Below are 16,896 nucleotides of genomic sequence, written 5' to 3' on the forward strand. Positions count from 1 at the left end.
CTTAATTCCCTATTTCCTGCTTAAGATCTGAAAATTATACACAAGTACATAGAACACAAACTTTTCATCAAATCAAAACATTATCCTACCCATAAGTACTTAGATATGAATAATATTACTACACTTCACTTCGGTAAGTGTTTATTAATCAACCTATACTTTTGAACATAAGCATCGTAAGTATAGTATGCGCCAACGCCCGCCGCCTGCCCCCTCGTCCCCGCGCAGTAGCTAAAAATAATCGGCCCGTCAGCGAGTGCGGCACCCGAACGCGGGCAGACGCGCGAGGGCAGACGTCGTTGACGGTTGTCTCGTTGAATGAAAAATTTTCGGAATATTTCGGTGATTTAAAAGTTTGCTATCGCGGAGAAAAAAACCATTTGCCTTATATTTAACAACCTACAAAAAGAAATGAAATCCCACAAAAACATTTCATGTTAAATGTTGCCAAGACGAGACCATATAGCTCGCACTGTCAAAAAGTAATCAGATCCCGTGTAGAGCCAAGTTTCTAACCCTACATGCCCAGACCTAAATCGAAAAGCCTAATTTCACACTCAAGTTACGGGGAAATTCTACAGCCATAGCTCGTACTGCGTAGTTCGTAGCGCGTAGCAGAGTTTTTGCTATTCCGCACGGACTTTTTGCTATTCGTCATATGGGCTTGAGCTTAAAAATCTATTCAATCTTCTAAACTCTTTCCGTGCGGCCAACTCGCCAGTTACGTCCAAGGTTTGCACGCCTACGAGATTATAGCGTAAAAACTCTGCTACGCGCTACGAACTACGCAGTACGAGCTATGGCTGTAGAATTTCCCCGTAACTTGAGTGTGAAATTAGGCTTTTCGATTTAGGTCTGGGCATGTAGGGTTAGATTTAGAAACTTGGCTCTACACGGGATCTGATTACTTTTTGACAGTGCGAGCTATATGGTCTCGTCTTGGCAACATTTAACATGAAATGTTTTTGTGGGATCATTATGTAAGTGAGTACCTAAGTAAGTCTATACCTAAATTCAGAGCAGTGAAAAGGTGAGCGATACAAAAAGTGAAAGAAATTAATATTTTTATAAAATTTTATTAAAAATAAAAAATGGCGGCATACAATAAATCTATTTAAGTAACAGATTACAATAATATGTTCATCAATAATGATTAAGTAATACATTTAATAATAATACTTCTATATTAACGAAACTTGAGTGAAAGTACAACTTATAGTTACAAAATTATAATTTTCACAATCAAAAATAATATAAGGAAATCCTTAAAATTAAACCTTCACAGAGATATTTACTTATTTACTTTTTTGGCAATAAAGAATAAAGATAATTTAATTAAAAAAAAACTGTAACGTGACAAATAAAAAAAATCTGAAATTTGTGAATTAGCAACACTGTTTGAAGTTTTTAAAGAATTCAAATTTAAAACATAACCTCTAAATGATTTTTGAAACAAATGGAAGAGTGAAAATTACATTATGAATTTAATGATTTTAAACATAAGATGGACATAATAATTAAACACACAGGGATAATAATGATTCTCTTATTTATAAGCACCTTTGATTCAGCGACACCGACTTATCATTTATTTGGTTAGTAAAATATTTGACGACATTTTTTTATTGGATGTGTAAATGACATGAAAAGGAATGTCAGTGCACGTCACAGATTATACAAATATTAAATATTATAGTGCTAGTAAATTAACCGTGAGCTCAGTAAGGTCATTTAAAAAATATCGGGATAGGGTCAAACGGGCAGATGGATCAGGTGATTATTAGCATTTACGAATATGAGAGAGATCTCGAGATCTCTGATTAGATACCGATGCTCCGGCTCGATGCAAGAGCAGAAACGGCGTGATTTTTAGTCAGTAAGAGTCTGACACTCTCTTGTCTCACACAAGTATAACCACACCAGAAGAGTTACCAAAGCTAGTAGTGTGTTGCTCGTTTTTGAAAAAAAAACGAGTGTGTTTTTAGCTTCTTTTTCGAAAACGTTACTAAAGTAGCATTATACATTTATCTACATTTGGTTTAATAAGATTATCCACAGTTAATTTAGAAGCACTATAATAAATCCTTTAGAATTCAATGTCATTTACTTAATTCAGAAACAAGACCTAATTATAATGCAAGGGTTTTGGCAACTATCACTAACATATAGCTGCGTTTTCGTCGCTATAAGTGAGATATTCTGATAGAAAAATAGTTGGTTTGGATTTGTTGAAAACATTCAGAAATTAATAAAAAACATTTGAGGAGAAGATAAGTAGTGCTCTAGACTTCTAGAGCTCAGTTTAATTCGTATTGGCAGGGGCATTATTTATTTATTTTAAAAGTTTTATGCACAAATACATCGGTAGACATAATGCCGTTGGCATTTTCTGCCTATCAGACCCTTGGGTGGTGCAGAGAACATTACCATTACCATGTTCCCATGACATATTTTAATCAAAATATTTATCACTAGCTTTTGCCCGCGACTTCGTTCGCGTGGAATAGTGACTTCCGGCAAATTTTTGGTTTTAACCACATAGTTCCCGATCTCGCGGGATCTCTTAAAAAATGAGATGTGGAAGATATTCCAGGGAACTCTTCAAAAATCAACATAATGAGCTCTGCGTTTGAATTTAATAGATGTATACTCACTTAGGGCATTGAAAAAATAGTTTAAAAACGGACTTAAACTAACTTAAAACTAAAGAAAGCTACGAATTACGAATTTATAACAATTAAAAAAGAAACTATATTACAACCTATCCTCTATGCTATAATAACCAAGCTTAAACTAAATAATTTAAAAGAAACGACTTAAATCTAATCTAATTAATTTATAAATTAGACTTACAATTTTATTAAAAAAACTAACTACAGTAACTACTAATAATCGATATCAAACTAAACCTACGTTAAATAGTTTAACCAAAAAACCAGGAAAACCCAACAAATAAACTTATTAATTGACAAATACAACGAAACCAATTTAGAATATACGAAACAGCAGGACCACTACAGACAAATAATCATACGACTGATAATACACTTTTCTACGATAGTACCGAAGCGCTCGGCCGATACCCAACCAAATGAATGTAACGAAACCATAGCGCGATCTATTTCGATCCCAACGCCATCTATCGAGGATAAAGACAACTTGGATTATTTATTTATACTCCGTTCGGGCATTTTCTTTGTACTAAAAGTTTAATTATATTGATATTATTTTTTTCATACCTTTTTACTATTTATTTACTTTTTTTCGATGAATTAAAACAATAACATGAACCGAAGTCGTGTAACGATCGACATAGAATTATTTATAAATAATTTATTTCTTATTTTTATTTTTTGATTTTTGAAATAAAAATATATCTATGTCCTTTCTAAGGTTCTAAACTATATCTGTACCAAATTTCAACCAAATCCGTCAAATAGTTGCGGAGATTAATGGTATAAGCATAGAATGTTCGACGTGATTCTTTAATTTGACATAACTTTTTTATTTATGAACCGATTGACATGAAACAAACACTAAATGTAAATTTAAGCATCCCACAATATATTCGTGAAAACCGCATCCAACTCGGATCAGCCGTTTCTGAGATTAGCGCGCACAGACGAACAGACAAACAGACAAACAGACAAACAGACAAACAGACAAACAGACAAACAGACAAACAGACAAACAGACAAAAAAAAAGTTAATTACATTTTTGGGTTCGACATCGACATAACAATAACCCCTGCTATTTTTTTTATTTTTATTTTCAATGTACAGACAGCACTTTTCTACGATTTTATTATATGTATAGATTTTGTTTCAGAGTATAGCAACGAAACGCAGCTAACATGTTCAATATATACTTTTCATAATATCTCTCTTATTAGATCTAATATATTTTGTCAACAATGGCACAATACAATAGGGATAAACCACTTAAAAACTAACATTTTTGGCACGTTTAGAATTCACATGTTCTTTGGGATTACGTTTTAGTAAAATATCTTAATAAGTAGGTACTTAATTAATGTAACATTTTTAAAAAATAATTAATTATGGCATCATCTTGCCATTCCATTGGCGGGTGAAAAGGTAACTTTTGTACAATGGAAATATGTAATTTTTAAATGTTCTTTTAAAATGATTATAGAACGAACTTCATTCCTATTGAAACATATCTTTGGGTACACTAATGAATTACAAATTAATAATATGAATGTATGGCATACGAAACACGATTTTACCTACACATATGTAACTGAATATGTACTGAATAACATCAAGGGTTAATAAAATCACCTTAGACCATAATATACATTGAAAAAAATATGTTAACACGACAAACACAAATAACATTTTTATAAAACATGGCATAAATAATCTCATAATGTCATATTATAGATAATATATCTATAACAAGCCACTTATAATGTCTAAATATACATATAAAAATCTGTAAGTAACTGTAATGCCATTTGGAGTTATAGTACTTAAACTAAAGTAAGCTACGCATTAAAATAGAGTGCACTAATTGAGACCATAGTGTCAATTTTATTGAAGGAATTTAGTATTATGAAAATACTTTTTTTTCATATTATTCTTGACTTCTTATTTAATGATGATGATACCTAAGTCAAGCTAGGGAAATTGCAAGAGAGATTGCTGGCTCTTTGAGGTTAGGTTGGGCCTTCAAAAACATGTACTTTTTTTAGTAAGAGTTTGCTTTTAAACTCGTACTAAGCCCACAGAGCGCCAAACGCGTACTCGTTTCGATTACTTTAAGCGTAAAGCAAATTCGTACTAAAGATACTGACACACAAATCTGAAGCAAAATTAAATACGATATAGCTTCAGCGTGACACAAATTTCATTATTATCAAAATTATGATGAAAAGATATTTAAGATAAAATGTTACAACAGTAAATTAGTGCACTCAACATACTTAAAATGTAAGTATTTCATAACTCGTCATATAAAAATCTTTTTGGATAAAACCTTCGAAATATACATTTCATTATCTTAAAACTTTAAAAGTAAACTTAAATTTAAAAATATAAGTAAATATATAAACTAGAAAATAACGAACATTTAAGTTACCGCATCTTTAAAAAAAATCTATGAGAGTGATTGATGACATTTGATAAACAGCGCCATCTATGAATCGTGTCAGGAACTAACAAAGACAAAATTAGATTTTCAACTCGTATCTCTCTATTTCTATGTCCTTGTACTGTTTAATTTATGGGTTAAGTATTTAGTACTCCCTGCGGCAATAGTATCCAAGAGAGCGGCATTTCTGGCACAGATGCTGAGGGTGGATCTTGGACTGGTCACTCACATCCAGTCCGTCTGGTTTCTCCAGCGGCCTCTGAAATTTAATTATGGTTATAAGTCTAATTCCGTGTACCTGCACCATCTAGAAGCCGGGATTGTGTCGAGTATCTGACAATATCGTCATCTCATCGCGACAATTTACCTCGTAAGGAATATTATCATATATTTGGAGATATAAGCCGGTAAACGAGACGGGTCACCAGCACGCAATCGCCGCCGCTCATGGACAACCGAAACACCAGGAGCGTTAGAAGGGCGTTGCTAGCTTTTTGGGGGTTAGGAATTTAAGGGTTGTTCAGGAATCGGAGGTTGGGAAGATTGGGAAGGGAGGTAACTGGGACTCCGGTTAGTTTTTGCCTAATTGTAGCTTCTGAATTCTTAATTTTGGAAGAGAGAAAAGAGAGTAAGATCTGTGCTGCTTACTTGTTTGTGCGGGAAGACATTGATGCGGCACTTGATGCATTCCTGCCCGTTGTTGGCCCAGGAGTTGCCGCTCATCCACTTGCGCTTACACTTGGGGCATTTGTATTCGCCGAAGCACCTCTTCTTGCCCTGGTATGGAGTTAGACCTTCACCTTTTGGACGAGCCTGGAAGAGAATATAATGTGTCTTGAATATTTCGTACCAAAATGTTTGCGAGTTAGGTTGAAGTAAATATTTTTGGCCAGCAGCAACGTTACGCCTGTTAACCCTGAAGGGGTAGGCAGAGGTGCATATTACGACAATTAATGCCGCTGTACAATGTACATTCACTTTTCGCCATTTGTGTTATAAGTTATATTTAATGGGGGTGAGCCTATTGCCATATACTGGGCACAATTCCAGACTCCGTGCTACTACTGAGAAATTTTTGAAACACCGAAAAAAGTTTTGCTAACATCTTTGGATATAAAACATCTACGACCTCTCCTTCTAGGTTACCAACAATAGCCCCAGATTTTTTGCGTTCTACACCTCTTTATTTATGTCCTAAACGTCAATATAAGCATGGCCATCATTAGACAGCATAACCTGAAGCTCAAAATAAGCTACGAAGAAATTTTGGTACTGTAGTAAAAGCCGATTCAATCATGAGTCCTCACTTCTTTCATGAATTCAACCATCCATAAATTACATCTACTATATTTCAAGGTCAGATTCAAAGAGGCCCATATAAACACTAAACACACAGTGTCACAGGTCGCAAGAGTTCCAGTAGATTACAACAATTACAATGTACTACAAAGACCTCTTACGTTAATGTAGTTTATCAATTTCTCAGAACTGATACATCTCGTTTGCTTCCTGATTTAGCACTCTCCTTTGTTTTTGATATTATTATGGTTTAGTATAGTGTTGTTGAAATATGTTTATGTCCTTACGTATATTATACCCAGAAAGATACTCCTCTTAAGTGAGATTCCTATTATAAAAAAAAATACTTAATATGATACATTATATCGATGACTATTATGAAGGTTTAAGTCATCATCAAAAGTATCGTGTAATCAGCCATGATAAATAAAGTTACTCCAATTTTTAACATAAGGTCTATTTTAAAAAATAGAGTCACAGTTACGAAGCCTTATGCCTATAAAGACATAAGACATTCCACTTCTATAAATAAAAATCATCTCAATTTTCATAGTAAATAAAAAAATCCAGTAATACGTAGGTATCAGAAATCTAATCCACAAACACCATCCCAAACGAAAAAACGAAAACAGTCAAAACAAAGAACAGTAGGCATAACATAACTTCCAAAAACTAGATCTAAATCAAACCGAGTATAAACAGTTTATCGCTTGGTTCAGGTCAAAACTGCACAGAGCCAGCTTTGTAACACACCCGATAGAGAGCACAACACTCTTGTTTTGAACATGATCACGACGGCGCGTGAGTTACAGCCGAACTCAACGTTCCTAGAATTAGAGTCCACGCGGGCCGAACCAATGAATACCATCATTGTTTTAATACATTTGTACAATGTACATACTGATTTCTGGGATCGAGTTCAGAGTGATAAAGTCACTGAGTGTATTGAAAATTGATTGATAATAATTAATTGCTGTATTAATGCTTCCATTGATTGCTTTGGTTCATTGATTTGATTGTTCAAGCGATGGTGATTATGATGTGCATTTATTGGTATGTCAAAATTTTAAACAGTTTGGAAATGAGCGCCGAATCATAGTATTTATAAGATAGCCATCGAATAGTCTTATAACTAAAATACTTGTATATTGACCCCCTTAAACTTGTCTCAAAACCTACATATGGTAGGGTGTAAGCAACCCTTAAAATTCAGGGTCAAAGGGCCCAAAAATCGTATTTTTGCGGTTTTTTTAAATAACTCATTTCCTATGGGTTTTTGGTAATTGTATTCAATAGCAATATTGTAGCATACAAAATTCTCTACAACTTTTGTATAAACTTTTTTTTTATACGGTGAACCGTTTTCGAGATAGAGGGCGGAGAGCGCGCGGTCACTGCATCTCTTCAAAAAATTTTTTTTTCGTCTCACCTATCCGTGATGGTTGTCTATGGATAGGACATAAAAAAATACGTCATGGTTCCTAAAACCATTTTTCGTCAAAATCAATCGTTTGAAAGATAGACGCTTCCAAAGTGGAAAAATGAGGTCTATAGAATGTGTCCTGCCCTCTAACTTTTAAAATAAGTGAATAAGAAAACTAAAAAAAATATATGCTGTAGATTTTAATGGTAACTTTCAATGAAAATTAGTTTGAACGAGATATCATAATTTGTTTTTAAGGATTAATTAAAAGGATTGAGAAAGTGGAAAATTAAGTGTGTTTTTATTAAAAATGTATCAATTCTCAACACGGAAGGGATAGTTTAAGAAAAGATATCGCATGTACGATAAAAGTAAAAATTAAAAATATCATGTGACTAATTTGGCAGTACGCCCGACGGATCACCATCAGACATCCGACTTCAGGCGATCAGACAGTTTGTATCCCAAAACAGCGTTTACGAGAGAAATTAATCGATTTAAAAAAAGATTCGTCAATGTTTTTCGTTTTAGGATCATTACTAACGTCGTTAATTTATTTGTTTACTGAAACAGGAACGGTATCCGCTACCCGTCTGGTGTCGTTAACAAATGCAATGAAAACTCAATGTCTGTCGATACAATTAAATACAATCGTGTATTTAGGTAGGCGTAACATGCTTCGTTTTCGAAAAACATTGGCTTTTTTAAAGGGGGAAAATCATCCAATTGTATTACTTTTTAATTTCTTCTTTGGGCTGTATAACGTATTGGCGTAAGCTGTAATGTTGCATATGTAAATTTGTAAATAAATAAATAATCCAATTGCTTCTCCCACTTTGGGCGAGGCGAAAGGAGTGTCAGACTTACTGACAAAAACCACCCCGTTCCTACTTCTGCCCTTCGAGCCGAATCCCCGGTAAACCCACTAGGTAGTCCCCAAAAACATGGGCTAAGAAAGATTAACCTTTAGAATATTGTTTGTGTTTCAGACTACACTGGGCAAAAGCTAAGCTGTTATTTTGTCTACTAACTAATTAGAGGAGTTTTATGTCCCCTCATAGTCACGTACGTATATAGCAGATGTCTCTAAGAGCACGTTGCACTGGTGTCTACATATATTATGGAGCTTAGAATAGTCAACATCCATGAACCTATCTCACATGTTAACTTCTTAACTGCCGCTTTGTGAGACGCAGTTGAAAATACATTATGTCTGTCTCACTTAACTCTGTCTTGCAGCAAATGATGGGCTAATTCTAAGATTGATTAATCCCAGTCACTGCGATTCGGGCGCAAGCTACGTGATATTACGAACTCAGATAAGTAAATACAACGATTACAGCAGTAAAGCCTGTCGGGAAAAATGTCTGGTGTCCGGCAAATATTATACGCACACACTTACCGTGTGTTACGTTAAAATTACAGTAACCTGAAAAACGAGAGCGCGTACGGTGCTCTGATTGGTTGGTTTATGCGAGCTGACCAATCAGAGCGCTGAACGCTCTCGTTCGATTACTTTAAACGTAAAGTTAACTCATACTAAGGGTACTACAGTTGTGCAGCAACCCCTTCGAAGATAGATGTAAAGGCTTTTAATGTGATGTCCAGTTAGAATGACAGGGTTGTATCTGATAGAAAATTTCAACCAGCCTTACCTGAGGGCAATCTCCAATGTAATGTCCTTTCTTGAAACATAGATGGCACATGTACGCCGGAGGTGGCGGTCGAGGTGGTCTCCTCAATGATAGGGCTGCCAACTGTTCTGCTAGAGAACTGGTGTCATCAGCTGGTGGGGCTGCAGGCCCTGACGCTGCCGTTGGTAGAGGGCCCCATACTGAACCGGGCACCCACTGGAAAATAGTATTACAATCAAGTTAATATAGTAAAATACTCTTATAAATACTTTTTTATTTGTAAATATAGGCTGAACTGCAAGACAACTTTAGAAAAAACTTCTATTCTAAAATTGAAACAGATTTAGTTCTTATTTACCTAGTAAATTATAACTTTTAGTTTCACGTTTATAGTGCGCAATACTTGCGTAATATAAATGTAAATAAATCGTAATCCTCCAGACGTTTACATTAAAGTACTGAGTAAAATATTTCATCTGACTTTCAGATGCTTCTAAAGACCAATATCACAAATAATAGTCGAAAAAAGGACCCAAAAACACCAATCAATCAACCTAATTTAAAAACTACTTTTAGAATTATGATCATGCAATACCATTAATGAAAATTGGAACAAACCAAAGAATGATTCCAGTACGCCATTGAGTGACCAGGACATTCCTAGACGTCTTTAATCACGACCAATATGCGGCGGCGATTAGACAAATGAAATTGCAGTAAATAATGGCCCACGCGCGGCGATTGGTCGATGGAGCCGCGCTCGCGCATCTGTTCAACGAATTATTGAGCCCGCGCACCCGTTCCAATTTCGAACGTGCGTTGACGCTCTGAATCACGCGCGGACACAAATGGGCTAAATGCTAATGCGTGTTTTTTCAACGATCATTACTGATTTGTTAGGCAGTTGTAAGATGGGGGACATTTTTATACGATCTGCTTCTTCGGAGCTAAACGTCGTCTGTCTATTTTGTGTTTATTTATGGAACGTTTTAATCATTTATTTATCTATCTTTATTAAATTCTAACGTAACTTAAAACAATGGTAGTTGATTTGGGTCTAATTAATTATGCAGAAGCAGAATGGATTCATCTTCAAATGCTAAGGAACAAACTTACAATCCAGTGGAAGGTTTCACTCTCATTTCGTGTTCATTGATCGGCAATCAATCTCGATACAATAAAATATCAACCTTAAGGTACTTAAATTAAGGTTATGATTATTAGATAAATTAAATTCTGCTCGTCACCATCTTAACTTGTTGTAATTGTGATAATTGTGGAACTCCCGCCAGACAATTGACTTAATAACAAGTACATAAGCAGTTAAACAGAGCAAACATTGGGAAGAAACGTGTTTGCAATCGTCAAGTTAAGAAAAATTAAGATTAATCTGTTTTAACAAAATGTCCTTCGTGTTATTTGAAGATCTTGCTATTTGTATTGTTAGTTGATAAATTTAATGATAAAACATAATAATTTGATGCTTTTCTCAAGAAAAATACGTGTTGTACCTGGTTCTACTTTAATTAACACCATTTGACTCATAACACACTACATGTAACTTGAAAGTTAACTGATATAATTTTTACAACTTCTGCCAGCTGCTTCACGTTCCCGGGGAATAAAAAGTATCCTCTCACCTAAGTCAGCTCATACCCTGTCTGTATACCAAATTTCATCAAAATCCGTTCAGAAGTTTTATCGTAATTGGCGGAAAAATATCCAAACACTCAAACAAATAAATTTTCATATTTATAATATTAGTATGATGTGATTATTGCGTATTATTGGTGTAATTTTACATTCATAGAGCGAGTGAAAAATAATCAGTATCAAGTATAAGTGCCAAAAATTGAGCAGCGTAATTTTATACCCAATTCTAAATGCAATCATAATCATCAGCCGAGAGACGTCCACTGCTGAATAAAGGCGTTAGTCCTCTTAATCTAAATGCAATGCAATAAAACATTCCTACAGATAATAAAATTGTTTTCCAAAACGATATGACGGCCACAAATTGCAACCGAAACGATGTTCAAAGCAGCCATTTCACTTAGTATCAGAATTATAAAGCGGTGTGTATGAAGACGGATATAATATCGCACGTTTGTTTATTATGGCCAGCTATAAATACCGGGGCCGGGACCGGTGGGTGGAGACATTCTCGGCGTCTGTACTGTAACTACATTTTTCAGTGCATTAGGGAGTTTTTCCAATAGAGATGTGCTATGTAGTTATGCTATGAAGATGTGGTAGGTAAGCTGTGAAATTATGTGACTGTTTCCATTGATACTAAACTGTGCGTCGCCGTAATGTAGCTTTGAGATGAAGATGCTCAGTTCGAGTATGCGATATATCGATAGTGGCTTCACGCCATCTTTCGCATCTTTTAATATAAAAACATATGCTCATTTAGTATGTTTATTGTTTTCATTTATTACTGAAGCGATTTTTTATTTAAGATCTGATTTACACTTATTTTTTTATATTTATTTAATATCAGGATCAACAATAATATCATCGGCCCCTCTTGAATAGCACGCCACTGCCCTCGATGTTCAGCTCTACGCATCCAACCACTACATCAGTACTAATTTTCTAGCTCAATGTCAAAAGTTCCAGAAATTATAAACTTATATTTTTAAGGTTCTGTTTAGATTTTCTCCAATATAAATAGTTTCTAGAAACATAACATAGGCGGCATCATGTGAAACCCACTCCATAACCCCATTGTTTTGAATTACACCATAAAACTGAGGTGGAGCTGAGATATACAGAGTGAGGTGTCTTATTGCTTACGATGGGACATCCTGTGGAGCACCGCTTTGATCACCTCGACACCTACTGCACGCTTGATTGTAAACACTAGTTAAGTGTGGCGAAGTGAGATTAGTGTTTGGAATCGATTTTGAAAATATGTTTTATTGTAATCGGTTAACTACAACCATTAATTTTTAATTTCTTTTCTCTAAAGTTAATTATTTACTTATTATTTAAATGATCACGATACAGTCCTTTAACTAGAAATAAAAGAGTGAAAAAATATAAAAATGTACTTTAAACTTTGTTTACAGAGAAATCAATTTAACTTTCTTAAACACGATTTTCGGACAACAGGACCAGAAAAAAGGCAAACGCCATTGGTCGAGATTATTTTCACAACCAATGACATGGCTGACCGTGGTCGAACTCACTTCAAATATTTCGTTGACTTGACAATTACAGAATAACCTAGCTGGACCAGGAAAAAGGAACCTATTTGGTCCTTGTATATGTAAATAGATCGCTTCCTAGGACCAGTTTCAGTTACTCACATTCCCGTACACAATTAACGCAGGGTGCATGGTGTCGAGCTAACCATAACTCTATAATTAGACCGCTGACGGCTGCTACCTGTCTGGTTTCCATCACGCGTGTGTCAGCACACTTCTGGACGCACAATTTCCCGTTCACAGAGACATCGGTGGGACCATTTTTGTCTTCGTTTAATGAGGACGAATTACTGACGTTAATTATTATGTTATCGACTTACTCACGTAACTGTTTGACGAGGAACTCGACTAGTTTCAAGCCATGCTAGAGGCTCATATTCACGCTGTTTCTCGTCAAACAGTTAATTAATTTATTATGTCTCACGAAAGTTATAACAAAATTGTAGAAAGGTAAAATTAATTCGTTTCAAAAATCTCACTTTTTCGGTTAATGAAGAGTTACTGCTGTCATCGTAGGCTTTTGTACCTACAGCAATCCATATAGTTATGCGACGTATAAACTATAGCGAAATGACGTAATATTTTTGAGTATCCCAACTAATTTCGGTTATTCGATTTCAAATATAAAAAAATATCATAGTTTTCTCTGAATGTTTTTTCTCAATTATCGCGCCCATTATAATTTAAAGTGGATTTAATAGAGATTAGATTTGACTGTGGTATAGTCAGATGTATTTTACTTAGAAACTGTATTCTGTAAGACGGTATTTCGTGTCTGAGACGCCCGTTAACGTCGGTCACGGTTGTCATACGAGTATCTATGACAGTTCTAACGAGTAAACCCGAATATATGACAACGGAGTGGGAGAGCTGACACATTGAGTAACAATAATACGATAGGTATCCTTATTTTTTTGTTTTTCATGTTTAACTGCCGTATTCAAAGTCATAATGGTTATTGTGTAATCGTTAATTAGGAATAGTTAAGTAATAATTAAGCGTCTCTGAGTAGGGCAGTAAGATTCTGATGAGTTTTAAAAAATCTAACAAAACCTCTTGACCAGCCATCTGCTGTCTCTGATATTTAATTTTAGTTTTACGAATTAGTAAATTATATTAATTTTGTCAAACAAAATTTAGATTAGTTTTAATTTGAATAAGCAGTTCGATCATTGACTGCAAGCGCGACATTAGCTGTCGCGCAAGGGGACTCGGGTTCGATTCCAGGATCTGACAGAGTATTTTCGAAAGTTTGGAATAAGTAGTAAAAGTAGACCGGTACTACGTCAAACATGTGCAACAATTAATATCACCATGATGTAGAACATTTTATTTTATAGTGTATTTTTAATGTAACTTGGTAAATGGAGTTGTAGGTGGGGCAGGAAGGTACACGAGTTGAGAACAAGGACCGGAAAAGGAAGGTCAGCTGGCAGATGATCCCGTGATCTGATTGTGAGCACCTACTGTGGCAGGAAGAGGAACGAATCCATCTGTACACTTAGCTCAGTTTTTTAATTATATGAGTACAGAGAGATTTTTTTGTATCAAAATGAATGATTTTTAGGTTCTCAGTTCTCTCTACCTAGCAGGTTACCGGCGCTGCGGCCGGTGGTTTTTAGTCAGTAAAAGTCTGAGACTCCCTCTCGCCTCGCCCAAGGCAGGAGAAGTCATTGGATGATTTTCACCCCTTAAAAAAAGGTGTCTAATGATGTTTTCCTTCACCGTATGTCATTGGTTTCTAAACAAGCTCAGAAAGACTATCAACTCATTTCTTTCAAAATGTTAATTTAATTTAATAAATTGCCAAATGAATTTTATGAAAAGCTTTCCAGAATATTTTAAGAAATCTTCATTGGATATAGAGAAACAAAGGCGGGATGATAAAAATATTGATATAAACTACAACAGAGAGCGAAGTTGTTTATTTTCCCGCGAGCGTTGTATACTTTGAGCGAGGGAAAGATACAAGCATGTGTTTGTAATTTGAATTATATAAAATTCTTGAACAAAAATTACATATTACAATGTAATAAAAACATTTCCCTATACTAGGATTTTGTTTTGTGTCGTGGATGTGTTTACACACATAATACAATTACACATGCACATCACACTCAGACCCGAAACAATAACAATATATTTACTCAAAGAATTTTCCCATGTAGAATCATTATGCCAACCGTACAGTCCCTGATCCGGACTACCTAGCGGGTTAGCCGGGGCTCCGGCTTGAAAAGCTGGAGTAGAAACGGGATGGTTATTAGTCAGTAAGAGTCTGACACTCTTCACTTCTCTCGCCATCGAAAATGCCTTAGGCGAGCCTAAGGCATTTTGGATAAGGATGATTTTCCCCCCTTAAAAAAAAACTATACAGTCAATCAAAAGAGGTAAAGGGGAAAACGGCATTCTAGACTATTGTCCACATTTCATTCAATGTTTAATTTTACACAGCGCACTCTTACAAGGGATATATGTATGACGTTGTTACATGGAAGGTGCACCAGATGTTTGATGATATCATAATTTGTCCGGGAAAGCCCTATATTACTAATGGATAAACAACTTTAATCTTTATAAAAACAAGGTTAAGTCTCTTCTGACGTGGTAAAAGTGATTTAGATAAATACTTCTTTACAAAATAATCACATTTAAAAGTTCCGATATTAAACTGAAACTAATGAAGAGATGTTAAAATAAGATGTACGTATATTGTGGTTTTCGCAATAAAATACATTAATGTATCTAATCACTGGTAATTAGCGGTTAATATATTGAGGAAATACATTAAAACTAAGTATTAATTGAAGCACTGAGAGACGGAGTACAAGTACTTGCTTACATTCAGTAAATTGACAGTACCATTAATTGCCTCAACAGCCGCGCGGAATATGCATAAATATGGCGTATTTAATTTTTTATGTCAATGACCCCACGTTGCCGGATTTAGGCGCGATTTCTTAGCTGTTTATACCGTATAGAAACTATTTTGATCCCGCCTCCGTCCATGCTGGTCACTACTCTATTTGACTTTCATAATGCGGACAGATGCACTTATACGATGATCATATAAAAAATGGTAGTTTGAATCTTTGATTTGTCATTTCAAGCCTGTATTTATTTATACTGAATACATAAGACACATAAATGAATGTTTATCAATAAAACAAATGGATTTGTTCATGGAACAAATTACTATTACTCCTACGCCTACGTGTTTGCAGAATTAGGACCAAAATAACAACATGGTCCTTAGGTCCGTATAAGGCGTAAAAGCTTTAACTAGATGCTAATGCCGGTGTAAAACATTACGAAACTATTGGAATAATCGACCGTTGACTCATACTACTATGAAGCCGTTAGATTTATTTTGCTACTCTCTGTGACGTCACAACGCAATATGGATCAGGGAGAAATTACCAATTCATCACTTTGGATTGTTCACTGCATATCTATTATACTACGGTTTGTATATCGCTCTCTTCCGAGAACCACACTCGCACTCGATAACATCAAAGAAGGGAGTAATAGAACAGAATTTTGAAATGAAAAAATAGTAATTAATGATTCTATTTTTGAACGAATACAGATGGTTTGCCACATGACTTTAATTTGTATTGCAGAATTAACTATCCGTATTATTAGCTGGTAAACATATTGGTACCTGATCATTCTGGTCGTGGGTTAAGTAGAGCCAGCCGAGGAGGGCTTGGGGGCAGCCCTCGGTCTTGCCGCACCACTGGGGCAGGTCCGCACCAATCGCAGTCGGCGACATCGCACCAGAAGACCATACCACTGTCACAACACTGGAGCTAGCAAAATGTAAGTTTTGTATGAAATTTTGGTTATTCTTTGTTTGGTTCGTCAGGCCATCGCGTCGCGGCCCGGTCGGCGGGTATTTTTGGAACGCGTTCGGTTCAACGGGATGCGCCCGCGCCGGCTACGATGTGACTAGCGGTCGCCGCCGCTCCTTAAGACGGGAGATGTGGCTAAGGGACGTCTGGATGTTAAATTAGTGTTTCGTTATCGATTAAGATGTTGGAAATATATTATTAAAAGTTAACATTTTCTGGCAAAGAGAATTGAAAGAGTGATGAAAGTAAAAATAGGGTTTTGCTTTGCTTTGATTAGATAACTGTGGTTTACGTTTCTTCCTTTTATAACTTTGGACCGACAATAAGAGAAAAGTAGTACATTTTTAATAAGCGCTTG

The 16,896-nt window shown here is 35.4% G+C and overlaps 1 protein-coding gene across 1 annotated transcript; it reads right to left on the reverse strand.

Annotated features, from left to right (window-relative positions):
* Positions 1–972: 972 nt before the first annotated feature.
* Positions 973–16,644, reverse strand: LOC118271899 (zinc finger CCHC domain-containing protein 24). Its single transcript, XM_035588159.2, has 4 exons — positions 16,349–16,644; positions 9,494–9,688; positions 5,765–5,929; positions 973–5,375 (listed from the first exon to the last, which is right to left on the reverse strand). Exons 1-4 carry the CDS (start codon positions 16,457–16,459, stop codon positions 5,262–5,264), a joined length of 585 nt encoding a protein of 194 aa, XP_035444052.1. The 5' UTR covers positions 16,460–16,644; the 3' UTR covers positions 973–5,261.
* Positions 16,645–16,896: the final 252 nt, after the last annotated feature.

The sequence above is a fragment of the Spodoptera frugiperda genome, chromosome 5 (genome assembly GCF_023101765.2).
Source record: "Spodoptera frugiperda isolate SF20-4 chromosome 5, AGI-APGP_CSIRO_Sfru_2.0, whole genome shotgun sequence".
Taxonomy (NCBI): Eukaryota; Metazoa; Arthropoda; class Insecta; order Lepidoptera; family Noctuidae; genus Spodoptera; species Spodoptera frugiperda.